This window comes from Bactrocera dorsalis, chromosome 2 (assembly GCF_023373825.1).
Source record: "Bactrocera dorsalis isolate Fly_Bdor chromosome 2, ASM2337382v1, whole genome shotgun sequence".
In the NCBI taxonomy this organism is placed as follows: Eukaryota; Metazoa; Arthropoda; class Insecta; order Diptera; family Tephritidae; genus Bactrocera; species Bactrocera dorsalis.
In genome coordinates this window covers 46,008,949-46,028,360 of record NC_064304.1, presented here as the reverse complement: position 1 = coordinate 46,028,360, position 19,412 = coordinate 46,008,949, and the positions used below count along the sequence as shown (strand labels likewise).

Below are 19,412 nucleotides of genomic sequence, written 5' to 3'. Positions count from 1 at the left end.
TATGTATGTATGTACATACATATGTACAGTATACTCTCGAAAAGTAAATTCTCAGAAAGTAAATAATCGCGGAAAAGTAAATCACTTTTAAGATTACACATGCACCTCGAAAAAGTAATTTTTTTAATTTACTTTTCAGAGAGTGTGATAAAAAATTCGAAACGAAGCAAGCAGCGTTTTTTACGATGTTGCAAAAACACTTACTCTCTTGTTTATCGCGTCTTTTTAGTAAACAAAGAAACTGCTGATGAAATAGAAATTTTGTCAGACACTTCAGCTGGAGAAGAAGTCAGCCAGGAACCCAAAGTGACATATGTGGAAGGAATTCAAAGCGTAAACAACTTGATCCATTGGTTTAAAAATGAAAACTATGCAAATTAGGTGTCAGACTTTTTGAATTGTCGTACAAAAATGGTAAGAAAATATATTGCAAAAGAAAAAAAAAACAAAAGAATATTCAAGATTTTTTCTCTTCATAGTAAATACATATGTATGTATGTAAATGTAAATATGTTTTTCATGTAAATCCATATGTTTTATTGAAGCAAATAAATGAATGAATTTTTTAAGTTTAAAAATGCATTTAATATTATAAAAACAGATAATTTATGTATATATTTGGAAAAGTAAATTATTCGAAAAAGTAAATTACCCAAAATACCAATCGATTTACTTTTCGAGAGTATACTGTATATGTATTTGCAGATTTGTCATTACGAACATCAAATTTTAGCTATTGATTCAAAATATGGTGGAGCCGCTCACGATTGCTTCGTATGGAAGCATTCTGCGCAGAGGAGATTTTTGGAGGAAGCATATAATCGAAACAATATGAGAAATGTCTGGCTTTTGGGTAATAGTTATTATGTTGTCTTTAGATAATAATTGAATTAAACGTTCCAACAACATTTGAATTCATATTTTATTTTAACAAATATACTTTCAATAAAGAACTTGGAATTAACATATGTATCTTATATATTGGTATTTATGTATGATTTTTTCTCTTTAAAATATCAAGCTCATGAGTTTTAATCTGCAACTCTACAGCTTTTATTTTCATATCTGCAGTATGTGCCTGTTCTTTTATTTGGAGAGATCTCTCCCTTAGAACAAATGGTTTCTCAATATTTTTATTTATTTGCGCTTGCCTTACTTCATATGCGCGTAAATTGCATTTTAAAAGAGAAAGCTTTTCACTTTCGACAGTGGGCTTCGCTTTACATTGTCGCACTATGACTGGTGGATGAAGTCGGATCTTCTTCTTCCTCGCTATCTATAATCATTTCTACCAACTCATTTAATCCTTCTTCGGGCTCTACATTTCCTAAAGATTTTACTACGGTCAACCCTTCTACAGCAACATCTATCCCCGTAGCTTGGAGGAGTTGCTCTTCTGCTGCAGTTAATAGCTTTTCCTCGTACGGACCACCACCAGCCCTTTGTTTCGAGCAGAGTTCGCAAATACTCATCACTGAGAAGTAAAATTTTTATTTTCCTCCTCAGTACAACACAATTGAGGAGCAATAAATTTTGATTTCCTCAATTGTGAGTTCAAAGGAAAGAGTGCTCTTCTAGAATATTTCTCTTTAATACTTATCTTATCTTTTCGCTCTAATATTTACGGCAAACGTACGTGCTCCTCAAAATAATACTCCTCACAAGTTTCTTTTTCTCATCTCAGGTTTCAGCACTCAGTATTTTGTATTGATGATAAAGTCAGTAATGCAGCAGAGAGTGCACTTGAGCATGATTAACCGTTAATTTAAGTTGTATTGTGAGTAGGCAAATAATTTTAATCAGGAAGACGATGCATTTAGGCTTTTTGATGATGAACAGTATTTTAAAAAAATTAGAGCCTTATGAACACGAATTTAATATGAACTCAAGGAATATAATTGAAAGGATTGGCACGTGTGCCGAACAAATGAAAATCAAACGATCTGATTTACTACGAAACAAAATGATTTGCATAAAGTTGGACATTGCTTCACGAATGGAAAAAAGTATATTGGGAATTAACGTTCAAGTTATTGATAATTTTCAAATAAAAATTGTTACTATTGGGATGGTGGAATTGAAAAAAAGACACACTGCACTGTTTCTAAAGGAAGAAATCTTAAAAAGTTTCCATAACTTTGGTATAAACGCGGTAGAAGAATATCTACTACCGATAATGTAGCGAACGTTGTGAAAACTTCAGAGTTACTTCAAGAAAGTGAAACCACGGATGGTGATGAATATGAACAAATTCACACTAGATTGAATTCGGTATTGTCGGTGGTAAGATGTGCTGTACATACGCTCCAACTAGCTGCAAGACCGGCATAAGTCAAAAAAATCGATTCTCCAGAAAACGCGTTTAAAGTTTTCAACTTACTACAACCTTACACGGTGGTTCCAACCTTACACCTCTTCTCAAGCGGAGCATATAAGAGCTATTCATATGAATTTTTCACTCAACATGAAGTATGATATAACGAACAATTCTGCAGCATTAACTCCAAAATCACGTTTTTTGAATTATACCGGTCTTGCAGCAAATGAGCGATATATAAAACTGTTTCAACAGAATTAACAAAGTGTAGAGAGGCGGCACGTTTTCTTCGAAAAATGATTCGTAATGAAAATTTTGGTGAAGGTATCCGAATGCCTACATTAGACAATTTAACTAGATGGAATTCTACGTTCGATATGTTAAATTCTCTCTTGAACTTGGAAGAATTTGGAAATATTCATGAAGTTAACTGTCAAATAAATTGGGATTTCGTACAAAATTTTGTTGCTGCGTTTAAGCCCATTGCTGAATGTACAAGAAATTTGCAAACAGAAGATTATATAATGGGTGATTTCTACAGGGATTGGCTGCTTTGCGAAACGAAATTGGAAACTATGCCGAACAATATCTTCGCTAGTACTTTATTAGGATCAATGCAGTTGCGGAAGGAAAAGCTTCTTGAAAACAATGCATTCGTTTCCGCTTTATATATGGATCGAAGATTTAATTATATGGATTCACTGTTCTTCAATGAAATGCAAAGAAAACAGGCGGTAGTAAGTACATTTCAATCTACAATATCTTTACTTTATTATTTACTAAAAATTATGCATGACATTAAGGAACCTACCAAATTTACTGATCGATAAAATATGATTATCATGTTTTGTTGGTTTATATTCTCTAGTCACATATAATTCCTACAAGCACAATGTTAAGTTCTTTGGAGGGAAATCCAATATGCAATGATGCAGATCCAGTGGCCAGCCAAGTTGAATTCGAACCTTCTCTGTCTTCAAATGATACTTTTCACTTACTTGAACAAAAAGTTACTTCTTGGACACAGCAATCTCCTCAGTCAACAAGCAATGTTCAAACAATTCGTCAAAAACTTGAAGGACTAGCACACGAAACTCGGATGCCTTTCCAAACAGACATACTGGATTACTGGAAAGGTTTGCGAAGCCATGAGCCAGCTTTAGCAAAATTAGCCGAAGTAGTTCTATCTGTTCCATGTAGTCAGACTTCAGTGGAACGTGCCTTTAGTGCTCTTTCGTTAATTTTAACTAAGCATCGTTCCAGGCTCAACGCACCAAATATCAATAATTTGCTTTTGATAAGGTTAAATGAAGAATTAATAATATGAATTTTTCTTACGGTAATTTTTCATCAAAAAATTATAAACTTTATTTATTGAATTATTTGTGCTCTTTTTCTATTGAAATATATACATATGTACATGTTTTGTTTGTTTTAATAAATAAGTACAGTAGAATCCCGATTATCCGAATATCCGATTATCCGGACTCATTCGTCTCGGCTCTAATTGTCAATTTGAAAATGTTTTAACGGCGCAATGATACATGTTACGACAAGTTTATTTTCGCGTCCGATCGTGTTACGTGTACTCCCGCTTTCATTTGTTTGCGGGATAGTGTTTGTTATAGTTTCATTTTCTTAGATAGCGTTCAACTGAAAGGTTGTCTCTTATTTTTGTCCGCCTTTTTGTGTTGGAAGTTTACAATGTCCAAGCGAAAAAGAGTAGTGTTGTCTCTTAATGACAAAGTGAAGATAATTAAAAGTATAAAAAATGGTGAATCTGGCAGTAAGTTGGCACAAATATAGAGTGTAGAAACTTCTACGATATCAGACATTAAAAAGAATCCTGATGCCATAATGAAATTTACTTTCGCGCTTGAAAAAGAAGATGGAAGTTCGCAACGTAAAGTTATGAAAAAATCTCAAAATGAAATTCGAGAGAATGCAGTTTTTACTTGGGTTTTACAAAAGAGAGCATGCGTCCAGCCCATATCAGGACCCCTTTTATGTGAAAAAGCATTGGATTTTAATCAAAAACTTGGTGGTGATAATTCTTTCAAAGCGAGCTGTGGATGGTTAGCAAGATTCAAATCTAGACATGGCATTCGAGAAGTGGAGATTCAAGCAGATAAACTTTCTGCTAAAGTTGCATCAGCCGACTCTTTTGTAGACGAGTTAAAAGAATTTCTAGATGAAAAAGAATACGATTTTGATTTTGTGTACAACGCAGATGAAACAGGTCTTAATTGAAAAGCTCTACCAAGCAGATCGTCGTCGTTTCGACTAACATTGTTTCTTTTTGCTCTCGTAATTTTTTTTTCCTTTTTTTCTATCGTCTTCTCATTTAATACTGTGACAGTTGATTCAGTTGGAAAGCTACTGCCGATGAACACAGTCACGTTGTGTGGATTAGCTGAAGGGTATGTATGTGTTTGTAAAAGTAAGATAGTCGTTACGACTAACATTGGGTTTAATGCAACTTTTTTTAGCGAGTAATATGGCTGCACATGGAATATATGACGATGAAATTGAGAGAATTTTGGATCTTTCCGATGATAAAGAAAAAGATTTCAGTGCTTCCGAAAGCGAGTACGCACCAAGTCCATCCGAAGAAATGATGCAGGGAAGTTCGTCAGATGAAGCAGTAGATAGTGATGGTTATGAAGGCAGTGATCACAATCTGGAAGGCAGCGATGAAGAAAGCAGTAATAGTCCTACTCAACCGACTTACAAAAATATTATACCTTTTTCAAAAAACATTTTACGTGGGAAGAATAAACACAAATGGACGACAAGCAAAGGAAGACGGCATCGTTCAGCGGGAAATATAGTGCATCAGGCTAGGTGACCAACAAGACAGGCTAAGGGTATTACTGAACCTTTAGAAGTGTTCAAGCTTTTCTTTACTGAAGAAATTATAGACACGGTGGTTCGCTATACCAATATGGAAATTGAAAAAAGGAAACAGAGCGCTAATGCAGAGTATGCCACTGAAAAGCCAGTTGATAAAAAGGAGATTGAGGCTCTTATTGGAATTTTGACCTTAAGCGCTGTTATAAAAGATAACCATTTGACTTCTCATGAACTATTTAATTCAGAATATTCTGGCACTAGATACATAGCAACAATGAGCCGCTCCCGATTTACTTTCTTGATGGCGTGTTTGCGTTTTGACGAAAGGTCTCAAAGAACTTTACGTCTTAATGACAGATTGGCTCCTATAGGGTGATTTTTTAAGAGCTTGATAACTTTTTTTTAAAAAAAATCGCATAAAATTTGCAAAATCTCATCGGTTCTTTATTTGAAACGTTAGATTGGTTCATGACATTTACTTTTTGAAGATAATTTCATTTAAATGTTGACCGCGGCTGCGTCTTAGGTGGTCCATTCGGAAAGTCCAATTTTGGGCAACTTTTTCGAGCATTTCGGCCGGAATAGCCCGAATTTCTTCGGAAATGTTGTCTTCCAAAGCTGGAATAGTTGCTGGCTTATTTCTGTAGACTTTAGACTTGACGTAGCCCCACAAAAAATAGTCTAAAGGCGTTAAATCGCATGATCTTGGTGGCCAACTTACGGGTCCATTTCTTGAGATGAATTGTTGTCCGAAGTTTTCCCTCAAAATGGCCATAGAATCGCGAGCTGTGTGGCATGTAGCGCCATCTTGTTGAAACCACATGTCAACCAAGTTCAGTTCTTCCATTTTTGGCAACAAAAAGTTTGTTAGCATCGAACGATAGCGATCGCCATTCACCGTAACGTTGCGTCCAACAGCATCTTTGAAAAAAATACGGTCCAATGATTCCACCAGCGTACAAACCACACCAAACAGTGCATTTTTCGGGATGCATGGGCAGTTCTTGAACGGCTTCTGGTTGCTCTTCACCCCAAATGCGGCAATTTTGCTTATTTACGTAGCCATTCAACCAGAAATGAGCCTCATCGCTGAACAAAACACGCGCGCGAAACACATTTCGAACCGAACACTGATTTTGGTAATAAAATTCAATGATTTGCAAGCGTTGCTCGTTAGTAAGTCTATTCATGATGAAATGTCAAAGCATACTGAGCATCTTTCTCTTTGACACCATGTCTGAAATCCCACGTGATCTGTCAAATACTAATGCATGAAAATCCTAACCTCAAAAAAATCACCCGTTATAAGAGATGTTTGGGAAATGTTTATGCAAAAATGTCGGGAGAACTATAACCCCGGGCTCTATCTCACGATTGATGAGCAGCTTAGCTTAGCATTTCGTGGAAGATGCCTGTTCCGAATGTACATCCCAAACAAACCAGCTAAATATGGGCTAAAGATCATAGTTCTCTGCGATAGTGGAACATATTATGTAGTGGATGCAATGCCTTATTTAGGAAAGGGTACCAACTGTAGTAATATTCCTCTTGGTGAGTATTGCGTAAAAGAAATTACGAAAACTGTCCACGGCTCCAATCGAAATATTACGATGGACAATTGGTTCACGTCAGTTCCGCTCGCAAAGTCGCTGTTACAAGAGCCGTACAAGCTCACATTAGTTGGTACATTGCGTGCAAACAAAGCAGAAATTCCGCAGGAAATGAAACTGCAAAAAGGAAGAAAAACTGGCACCGCTATGTTCTGCTACGATAACAAGCTAACACTGCTTTCGTACATGGCAAAACCTAATAAGAAGGGGCAATTAATCCACTAAGTGATAAGCCAAATTTGGTCGAGTTTTATAAAAAAACAAAGGGTGGCGTTGACACTCTTGACCAGATGTGTAGTGTTATGTCGTGCTCACGAAAAACAAAGAGATGGACAATGTGCCTATTTTTAGGCATATTAAATATTGCATTTGTTAATAGCTATGTGATCTACACGCACAATATGATAAGCGAAAAGAAAAAACCCCTTTCTCACCGCATGACGAAGACAGTATGCACAAAATGCGGCAAAAGTACCTGTGGTGAGCCAAAGAAGAGCTTTGTGCCTTCTGTGCAAAATAATGATTTAAAAGTTTTTTTCTAGTTTAGTTACTTAAAGTAATGCTTTATTTTATAACGGCAGAAAGTCTTTCATGTTTTTAAGTTATGTTCTATTTTTTATTTTTTTTTTGTTAGATACTACTAAGACTGAATAAGAGTAGCAAGTAAATTTATACCAAAATTAATCAAAAATAAACTAAATATGAATGATTTTTTTATTTTTAAAAACAAAAAACTGTATAATTTTCTTCTTTTGATATCTTTTGTAATATTTAATGAAGAACCGGTTCCATAGAACCGATTTTTAGGGTACATTAGTCGAATCGACTAACATTGGTTATAACGCATAAAAATATGATTGGCTATGCAGGGTTAAATGAGAAAAATAATGCGAATTCCAATGTAAAGGAATGTATGAAGATTCGCTTATTTACTATGCTCAAACAACTCTGCTTATAATTTATAGATCGGTATACATACAATATATTTGTTATGAAAGCACATAAGTATGTACATACATATCGCTCATTTGTTGCAAGACCGGCATAAGTTAAAAAAAAATCGATTCTCCAGAAAACGCGTTTAAAGTTTTCAACTGACTACAACCTTACACCGTGACTCCAACCTTACACCTCTTCTCAAGCGGAGCATATAAGAGGTATTCATATGAATTTTTCACTCAACATGAAGTATGATATATCGAACAATTCTGCAGCATTAACTCAAAAATCAGTCTTCGACTAATACTCCGCGTGAACAGACGTCATCGGTGAAAAATTCGCTTGCTCAATCGTTTCTCACGTTCTTGCTTAACTAAATTTTCGCTCGCTATAAGTGTGCTATTATCAAATAAACAAAAACAGAAATATTAAAAAATCATGGCCCCGGGGCCGCCCGACCGAAGAGAAAACATGTTTTCTCTGTTAAGTGAAAGCCCAAAAAACAAGAAAAAAAGACATTATCAAAAAACTCCCATTGAATTCCCAGATCTTCCTATCGTGCAAACACAAAACCCAAAATACATAACACTTGCCGCCAAAAATACAGTAAAACCCATAACAGAGTACTCATGCTTTGTCGTCCATAGAGCAATTCAACTCATTAGTAAGGAAATAATCTCCATAGCTACACTACGCGATGGAAGTCTCCTCATGCTTGTCAAAAGCAAAGAGGTGGCTGATAAATTCTTGAAAACCAAACAGTTACCTGGAATCTGCGATATCACGTGTAAACTACATGAATCCCTAAATAACATCAAAGGCACAGTTTACGCGCCTTTCCTCAATAACATACCAGAGGAAGAGATTGTCAGCGAACTTAAAGCACAACACGTTACCTCAGTTTACAAATTCAACAGAATCATAGATGGTACACCAAAACCCACCGGTGTTGTTCTTATAACATTTGACCTATACACACTCCCCAGCAAACTTTCTATTTCTTGGAACACTGTGAAGGTACGAGAATACATCCCAAATCCAATGCGTTGTAAAAATTGCCAATTGTTAGGGCATACGGTGAAACACTGTAAGAATCAAACTATATGCATTAATTGTAATTTTCCACCTCATTCTCCAAATAACTGTTCGCGATCACAATGTGCAAACTGTGGGGAGGAGCACTCGGCTTCATCACCCACGTGTAAAAAATATCAAGAGCAAAAAGAAGTATTAAAAATAAAAACAAGAAACAAATGCACCATGCGCGAAGCTAAAATTTTGTATAAGCAACAAAATCCCATTACTAATTCCTTCAGTTACTCTTCAGTAACCGCCTCCTCTTTTACCTCCGTCAACGAAACCCAAATGCAAACCAGCAAAGACATCACAAACAAAAACAGCACAAAAAAAATTACAGATCAACCAAACAAAAAACCAACAAACGCTCCCACTCTATCCTTAATCCCCTCCTTCACTCCCAATAACCCAACAAATGAAAATAAAAATAAAAACGAAAACGAAAACAACGAAATTAAAAAAACAACTTACATTCCAAGCATTCTTTCGGCAAATTACCTGCCTTCCACCAGCCGTGGAAATTCTCACGAAATATACACAAAGGAATTGGACAAATCAATGAGAGAACTTAACTCTTAGTCAAGTCTCTCCGATTTTCTATTCCCTATTACGTACCACATCTGTTTCAATTTCTCTTCTCTCTATTCAATGACTATTAAAAATATTGCAATGGAATATGAAAGGATACATTAACAACTATCAAGAACTTATTTTACTAATTAAAGAAAAAAACCCAGATGTTATTAGTATTCAGGAAACACACTTTCCATACAACACTAATAATATTATCATCCCAAAACCATATATTGGCTATTTTAAAAATCTAAATGTTAATTCAACAAATAAACAAGGAATTGGTTTCTTAGTAAAGCGACAAATTCCACACAAACACATACCGCTAAACTCAAACATTTTATCTGACGCTCTTCAACTAGACTTACATACAAAAATAACAATAATAAACACATACATTCCCCCCTGTCAAAACTTTTCAGTAAATGACCTGTTGAATCCCTTAATTCATTTTAAAACACCTTTAATTCTCAATGGCGACTTCAACGCATGGAGTACACTATGGGGATCTTCCTCAACCAACTGTCGTGGCAAAAAAATAGAAAACCTTTTAGAGAAAGCCAACCTCACTCTTCTTAACGATGGTTCGGCAACCCACTTTTCAACACATATGACATTTACAAATGTTGATCTAACCATGGTCTCACCGTTAATTTACCATAGATGCCATTGGGCAATCGATAAATTTCTCCACGGCAGTGACCACTATCCAATCGTCGTTAACATTAGTACACAATATAAATCCGAAAAAATCACACTTACACTAAAATATAAAACAGATGCTGCTAACTGGGTTAAATTTAAAAACGAACTATCTAAAAAATCGATTAATTTCAATTATTCCAACATCCACCAAGGTGTTGCCTTATTAACCAAAGCAATCCACAAAGCAGCAAATACATCAATACCACAAACAAAAGGCATACCCCATAAAAGAAACGTAGCTTGGTGGAGTAGCACACTCAATAAACTACGGGAGGACAAACAAACTTTTTGGTTAAACTTCAAACGCAACATGACACTTAACAACCTTATCGCTTATAAAAAAGCAAACGCATTGTTTAAGAGAGAAGCAAAAGTAGCAAAACGAACAGCCCTCACAAAATTCACGTCCCAGATATCTCCAATATCTTCTCCAAAAAAAATCTGGGCTGACATAAAAAGCCTAACCGGCACACCCAAATCTCCACTTAAATTTTTAAAAGTCCACCAAACACTCCTCACATCATCTAAAGATATATCTGAAGCATTTGGCGAGAAATGGTCTAATTACTCAAACGACCAAAATTTCTCCTCGGAATACATTTCAAACAAAACTAACATATTATCACTAAACTACCTTCCAGAGAATATTGCACCTTCGGCCAAACATCTCGAAGTCGATATTACTTACTCAGAATTTGAAGCCGCACTAAGTCAGACAAAAGGTAAAACACCAGGTTTCGACCGTATCTCCTACCCAATGATAAAAAATATGACAACTGATACAAAACACAAGCTCATTGAAATTTTTAATGATATACTGCAACACGGTAAATACCCCCATACGTGGACCACAGCAGTGATCATACCCATTCCTAAACCACAAAAACCCACCCACGACATAAACAGCTTCAGACCTATATCTCTTTTACCATGCATGAGCAAACTTTTTGAAAAGATTCTAGCGCGACGGATTATGTGGTTTGTAACCAAAAACGAGCTTATCTCCCACAATCAATCTGCATTTAAGCGGAAAAACGGAACGATGGACGCTCTTTTACAAATACATCATTTCGTGTCGGATGCTCTTTCGTCACGAAACCATGTCACTATTCTGGGGACTGATTTCGAAAAAGCTTTCGATCGCGTTGGAGTATATGCAATTCTTCACCAACTAAAACTCTGGAAGGTTGGACCTAGGGTCTTTAACTCGATAAAGGCTTTTATGGCCCACCGTTCGTTCAGAGTACGAGTTAACAACACTCTGTCAAAACCATTCCCACTTTTTAACGGCATCCCACAAGGTTCCCCTCTATCAGTGATCCTATTCATTATAGCATTCGATAAACTTAACTCAATTGTACTGCAGCATAAAAACTTGCATATATCTGTCTATGCAGACGATGCAATAATTTATACCAAAATAAAAGATACTAACAAAATAAAAAATACCTTTTCTAACGTCCTTCAGGACATACAAACCTGGGGAAGCTCGTCGGGTGCCTTGTTATCTATTAATAAATGCAAAGTATTACATATCTGCCGTAAGCATCATTGTACGGTTAATAATACACTATCTAATGATATTAACATAGAACTCGTAGATAATTTAAGAATTCTTGGAGTAATATTTGATAATAAGTTTAACTTTAATCAACATTGTATTACCTTAAGGACTAGCTTAGAATCTCGGTTAAATATCATTAAATTTCTTAGTTCAAAATTCTCAGAAATACATGTAAATACTCTTATTAATACAACCAGAGCTTTGATTCTCTCCAAGTTGGAGTACGGTCTCCCAATTTACGGATGGAGTGCCAATGCTAACATAAAAAAAATTCAAGCTCCATATCACGCTGCTATCCGCCGTAGCTTAAAACGCTTTCCCCACTTCACCGCCAAGATGTATTCTCGCAGAAGCGGGATTACCTTCAATAGAGGATAGCTTGTTTGAAACAACTGCAAAATTAATTCCAAAACTCAACACCACACCAAACCACCAATTAAATAAATGTTTCGCAAATGCACTCAAATCGAAGCGCTCTTATAAAGTGCTATCCACCATTCGTCGCTGTGCATCACTACATAAACAACTCAACCTACACCTACCTACATTAACAAAAAGAAAACCCAGTTTTCCACCATGGACATTGCAAGACACGTCGATAAACTTGAATCTTCATCTGCATAAGAAAAGCCACACTCAATATAATGTATTCCGCAAACTATTTTTGGAAGAAAGTTATAAACTAAACTCATACAACTGGTTATTTACCGATGCAACAAAATCGAATATCGCAACCGCCTTCGCCATTTCACTATGATTTCAGGAGGTCTCCTTCCTGACCATTATTCCATATTCACCGCCGAGGCTTTAGCCATACTAAAGGCATGCTCGTTTGCAGGGAATAACTCAGGAAAATACGTTATATGTTCTGACAGTCTATGAACAATTTCTGCCGTATAAAATCTAAACTGTCATAACAATTTAATTGTTCAAATTCGGAGTATAATTAGTGAAAAAAAATAGTTCTCTTCTGGGTGCCAAGTCATCAAGGAATTATGGGAAACGAACTTGCAGATAAAACAGCCAATTTAATAGCCCAGTCTCCGTCCATCTATTTCACACCATCGTCCGAAAAGGACCTCCAACACTATATATCCCAATATCTACAACAAAAAAAAACGGCTGATTGGAAAAATTTCCACCACCGATATACCAAATTCAATGTTAATGGCCTCGGCGCCATATATCCTACAAACACGTCAAAATCAAAATGGTCAATTTATATACGCCTACGAATTGGACACACGAAACTTACACACGAACATTTGATCACCAACAAAACACCGAAAAGATGCGACTGCGGCAATACTCTAACAACCGAACATATCTTAGATCACTGTCCCAACTTCGCGAGAATCAGAGCAATTTTCTTTAATCAAATCAACCCTACAGACTGTTTAAATCATATTAACTTAAAAAATATCAATCAAATTTACTTATTCATAGAACAACTTAGATTAATCAACCAATTGTAATAATATTAAACTTATTTATAAGATAGGCGTCAAAGGCCGCTGCAGCTAGTACGCCATACTATGTTAGATATAATATTTTATAATGTGTCTAATAAATAATAATAATAATAATAATAATAATAACTCAAAAATCACGTTTTTTATGATTTATGCCGGTCTTGCAGCAAATGAGCGATATATATTTTAAAATTGAGCTATTTTATGATGAATTCCATAAAATCTTTGCAAATGTATAATTTAATAAAATTTGTATTTCTACCTAAATATGCATTTTATATTTATGTATAGGTTAAATACATAAATATTTGCTTTGGTCAATAAACTTTTCGATATCATGTTAAAAGACCAAGCGGTCGCACATTTGCCCATATATGTATAATTATGTTTGCATGTAAATAAATATAAAAGAACCATACGCATAATGTTTGTACATTTGTCTACATGAAACAAATGTATGTAAATATGTACATTCAATGTTTCATGCAAAAATTCCGTTGACGCGGACAACCAATGGCGAAGCTCATATTTTTTGCTTTCATGTCAAAGTTGACCAACCTAGGCCCTTGTTTACAGATTATGTGGTTGTTTGCTTATTTCCAGTGTTAGAAAGTCGTCGGAATTTTACTAAATGGCAGCACAAAAAATAAATAAAACTAAGCGAATGGCATTTCCATTTAGATTTTCTTATTAGAAAATCTGCTATTGACAGCTGTTTTTTGTTTACAATCAGCAAATTATGCAAGATGTCTGCAAATTTTATACAAAGCATTTTTTGAACCTTTAAAATTCGGATTATTTAATAAGCACATACCTTCAATAAAGTCCATTTCCTGAATAGCAGAACTTATTTTAAATTCGATTATTTTGCTTTTTAAACTTTGTTTAGGCATTTTATAAGTTGGAATTTCATTGAACTAAAATTGTAAACAATGAACAGCTGTTTGTATAAAAATAAGCAAATAACCATACAACATAGGGTGCTCACGGAGCATAGAGGTTATTTTTAATCTAATAATCACATAACCCGATAACCACCTTACCGTGAACAGCCTAATAGTTTTGAGCAAAATTTTTATTTCCGGCTCAGCTCTGTTCAAGCGAAAATGTTAAAACTTCTCCTGCCGAGCTGGCAGTGGTGAAACAGGACCATCTCGACCGAGTTAGCCAAAAATATTTTTACGATCTCCGCGCCGTGAACCTTATCTATGATAGACGTTCTCTGTCTATGATATACGTTCTCTGGCTCATCGTTCCATCGAATGGGATATTCGCCGTGGCTAACGCGCAAAGGACCATAAATCATTCGCAGAACTTTTGTCTCGAAAACTCGCAACGTCGACTAATCGGTTGTTGTCATCGTCCAAGCCTCTGGACCATATAGCAGGACGGGAATTATGAGCGACTTATAGAGTTTGGTTTTTGTTCGTCGAGAGAGGACTTTACTTTTCAATTGCCTACTCAGTCATTAAATACAAGGAGTCATTGTAGAGCTCTGAAATTTTGCACAGGTTATTTTTGAGACAATTCCAGTTTAAAAGAAAAAAATAAGAAATTCGCTCACTTTTACGCCCACCTGCCATACAGTAGAAATTTGTAAAATGCCGTATTGTCCGTAATACTTTAGGTATAACTTTCAATTTTGGTATACTTTAATGTTATATAGTTACAAACATTATTTGAAATAAAAATTGAACTTTGGCCCACTTTTAACCCCATCACCCATACTACCTCAACACAAAAAGTGCCATATTTTCTAAAATATATTAAATACGGGTCCATTTCTTGAGATGAATTGTTGTCCGAAGTTTTCCCTCAAAATGGCCATAGAATCGCGAGCTGTGTGGCATGTAGCGCCATCTTGTTGAAACCACATGTCAACCAAGTTCAGTTCTTCCATTTTTGGCAACAAAAAGTTTGTTAGCATCGAACGATAGCGATCGCCATTCACCGTAACGTTGCGTCCAACAGCATCTTTGAAAAAATACGGTCCAATGATTCCACCAGCGTACAAACCACACCAAACAGTGCATTTTTCGGGATGCATGGGCAGTTCTTGAACGGCTTCTGGTTGCTCTTCACCCCAAATGCGGCAATTTTGCTTATTTACGTAGCCATTCAACCAGAAATGAGCCTCATCGCTGAACAAAATTAAAGCGCGAAACACATTTCGAACCGAACACTGATTTTGGTAATAAAATTCAATGATTTGCAAGCGTTGCTCGTTAGTAAGTCTATTCATGATGAAATGTCAAAGCATACTGAGCATCTTTCTCTTTGACACCATGTCTGAAATCCCACGTGATCTGTCAAATACTAATGCATGAAAATCCTAACCTCAAAAAAATCACCCGTTATATTACCATGAATTTTATTCGAGCATGTAGCGGCGAAATTCCAAATTTCAATGCTTCAGCTGAATTTGTTCTCAAAATAACTGCATCCAAATTATTCATTTCATTAGGTTTTGCTTTTACTTACGTTACGTACTTTTTGTAGTTTTTTGTATGTTTAATGTGCTTTTGCAAACTTTTGCTATATGTTCTCTACTTTAAATTAAAGCTGAGATTTCAAACTTTCATTTGGAGTAAGTCTTCACCTAGGGCGAGGGGCTGCTCTATATTTCCTAGGCCATTGAAAATGCAAAATGTTCAATTTTTGCACCACAATTCTGTTGTTAAGAAAAAAAAAATTGTGTTTTTTTTTTTAATTTATTTTTTCATTTACTCATTCTACAATAACTAAATTAATTAAAAAAATATTTTAAAGTTACATTTATTATGTATTTTTATTTTAATAAGCTTTTGATTATTACATATTGAACTAACATATTTCAAGCGCGTTGGCATACCTCAACTTTGACTTGCTCTAGACCAAAAAGTAATAAAGTTATGAGGCTGAAATTTCAGGGAATTGTTACTCATATATCTGTTAATATACTGTGAAAATTTCATCCAAATTGGATCACACGTCAAAAACCATTTTTTGCCGCAGTTACTATTGGGCTGTCTCACTGTGCGCCGGCCCGCCCCCTCCCCCATGCGAAAAGTTTTCTTAGTTTTTCTGGAAAACCATTTTCAAAAGTGCAATAAAGCCTTCATAGCTTTATTTCCATTTACTTTAAAAGAAAAAATATGGCATTACCTCGCATTTACAAATAAAAAATATGGCTTTATGTCCCATCTGATCAAAAAAATATATGGTTTCATCTCACATTTAAATGGAAATTAGACCATATGGCTTTATCTCTCATTTGGATGAGACCATTATGGTCTTATCTCACATGGCCTTATCACACCCCCACCGCTCCGGTCTTGAAATCTTCGGCAAGCCGCCGCATCTTTTCGTAGAATCTTTGAGCATTACCCCTGTCGGCCAGCTTGTTAGGCTTTTCATACTCACGCATTTCGGCCTCTTTCGTTTTCTGTCTGCAATTGCGTCTCGCTTCTCTCTTCAACTCTCTGTATCTATCCCATCGCGCACGTGTTGTGGTCGATCGTAACGTTGCGAGGTAGGCAGCCTGTTTTCTCTCCGCTGCGACACGGCACTCCTCGTCGTACCAGCTGTTCTTTTGCACTTTCCGAAAACCAATGGTTTGGGTTGCAGCTGTACGTAAGGAGTTTGAAATGCCGTCCCATATTTCCCTTATACCGAGTTGTTGACGAGTGCTCTCAGAGAGCAGGAGTGCAAGCCGAGTAGAAAATCGTTCGGCTGTCTGTTGTGATTGCAGTTTCTCGACGTCGAACCTTCCTTGTGTTTGTTGACGTGCGTTTTTGCTGCACAGAGGTGGGTGCGAATCTTGGCTGCAACAAGATAGTGGTCCGAGTCGATGTTAGGACCGCGGAGTGCACATACGTCTAGAACACTGGAGACGTGTCTTCCGTCTATCACAACATGATCGATCTGGTTGGTGGCTTTTCGATCCGGAGACAGTCAGCTAGCTTGATGTATTTTCTTGTGCTGGAATCTAGTACTACAGATAACCATATTTCAGGCCCCGGCGAAGTCGATCATCCTCAACCCATTTGTGGATATTTCATCGCGGAGGCTGAATTAACTGATTGTTGTGCCAAAGATAGCTTCTTTGCACACCCTGGCGTTAAAGGCGCGCTGAAAGCGCTAATATAAGGCATCTTTGATCACATCGTTCTTCTCTTCCGCCGGGGCGTGGGCGCAAATCACCGATATGTTGAAGAACATTTTCGCTTCGCTTCGGATTGTGGCTAGACGTTCATCCACAGGGGTGAATGCAATTAGTTAAGACCTTTAACAAGCACCAACATCAGCGATATAGTGAATACTTTCGATTTTTTCCCTAATATATGAGTAATATTTTTCGATCCTTTGGTTGTTGATTTTTTTTATACGCACAATATATTGAATTTCGTTTCTTTAGTTGTGTTCATATCTCATATCGTCACCTGAAATGCAAAATAACGTAACAACATTTTCGGAAATTTACAGTGGCATGAACGAAACACGAAATAAAATGGAACATGAGTGAAAAAAAATTTTAATATTGGTTAAAACTGGTTTATATCTGAGCGCAGAACCTGAAAATGTTGAATATATGTAATACTATGTATGTTATTTTAAGTAGTGAAGCGTAATCAATAAAACACACAATTTCAAATTTTTTGATGATACGTTATTTTGCATTTCAGGTGACAATATATTTCTTTTCCAGATGATTTTTATACAATTTTCACTGAGGTGAAGGAAAAAATAGTAACTAAAAGAGTCTACGACTAAGTGGTTTTGGGTTCCGGAAATACTCTTTTTCAATTTCAGGTATATTTAAATCTGATTTTCTGTACCATACAAAACTGAAGTGACAACACCAATAGCCTAAACTTAACGATTAGAATGAAAAATAATTTTTTTGCAGTACAAAAATAATATCGGTTAAATTAATGAAAAAGGTAATTATTACTTAAAAAAAATATTTTTTTACTCATACTCATTAAAATTAATTAATTCTAAAATTTACTCTATTGCATTCATGCGTCACCAGAATTAATTAATTTTAATATTTGCATAATATTCATTTAATTTATTGATGAATGAATGACTAATGTTTTTGCTGGATCAGATTTTTCGTTCTTCCCGCATTTCTGCGGTTAACTATGTACTAAGAATATGATTTTTTTAAATTTAAACAAGCAGATTTTATAGTTCATAGTTTTAATTAATTGTCTAATTAACTCAAATTTAAAATTTATTTATCTCACAAAAGAGCAATTTAGTCATTCAAGTTATTCAGCCAACTTAATTTTTTTATAATTTCAGTATTAAATGTCATTTAATAAACAAAGTGAAGTCGCTACTACTGTTCTGATTCTATTTAAACTTGCTATTTGATATATATATTTGCTTGGAAATAATAACAAAATTGTAAGGTTGATATGCATGTATGTATACACATATGTACGAGTATCTATAAGTTTTAAGACGAGCTCTACAATTATTCGTCAAATGGAAATAACTGCATTACTTCATTACTTAGAGTAAAGACTCTTCTATGAAGAGAAAATTAAATCTATTTTACTTTTGTTGCATTTAATGGAAATGGTTATGGTAGTAGTTACAGTATTTGAATGATTACGTAATTGCATTTTGCATATTTAATGGCATAATTGCGAACTCTTTACTATGACATTTTCCACATTATGAGCATTTAAAATTAATAACTATCGTTGCAAGTACACACATAGAAATACTTATGATGAAATATGACTTATTACGGAGATTAATTGACTTAAAGTAAATCAAAACTGTAATTGGAATATTTCTAGGTAGGTTATTTTATTTTATAATATATATAGAATATATACTTATTGCCCAAAAAATAAGGTGACATTTGAATTTAAACTGCGCGCGTCGAAGGATTTGGAGAATTATTTTTTTTTAGGTTGGTAGTACTATCAGTCACATTTATGTCAAATTTCATGTCAAAATATTCATTAGTGTTTGGGATACGTGTCGTTTTGTGAGCTGCTAAAAGTGAGTTTTTCGTTTTTTGCGATGTCGAAATTTGTTGAGCAAAGAATTTGCGTTTAATTTTGTTTACGGAATCAATTTTCTGATGCGGATACTTTGAGGATGGTGCAGAAAGCTTTTGGTGATGAGACTATGTCTAAAAAAAATGTTTACAAGTGGTATAGTGAGTACCAAGCCGGCCGTGAACGTGTTGAAGACGAAGAGCGTCCAGGGGGACCATAAACCTCAGCTGACGAAGCTCACGTTCAACAAATCAAAGATTTGGTGTTGAAAAACCGTCGATTAACAATTAGGGACCTTGC

General features: G+C 35.4%; 2 protein-coding genes across 2 annotated transcripts; both read left to right on the top strand.

Moving 5' to 3' along the window:
* Nucleotides 1-1,879: 1,879 nt before the first annotated feature.
* Nucleotides 1,880-3,644, top strand: LOC125776093 (uncharacterized). Its single transcript, XM_049446978.1, has 2 exons — nucleotides 1,880-2,152; nucleotides 3,186-3,644. Exons 1-2 carry the CDS (start codon nucleotides 1,880-1,882, stop codon nucleotides 3,642-3,644), a joined length of 732 nt encoding a protein of 243 aa, XP_049302935.1.
* A 4,371-nt stretch (nucleotides 3,645-8,015) lies between these two features.
* On the top strand, nucleotides 8,016-17,238 carry LOC125776092 (uncharacterized). Its single transcript, XM_049446977.1, has 3 exons — nucleotides 8,016-9,118; nucleotides 10,716-10,901; nucleotides 17,105-17,238. The coding sequence occupies exons 1-3, from the start codon at nucleotides 8,158-8,160 to the stop codon at nucleotides 17,236-17,238; spliced, it is 1,281 nt and encodes a 426-aa protein (XP_049302934.1). The 5' UTR covers nucleotides 8,016-8,157.
* Nucleotides 17,239-19,412: the final 2,174 nt, after the last annotated feature.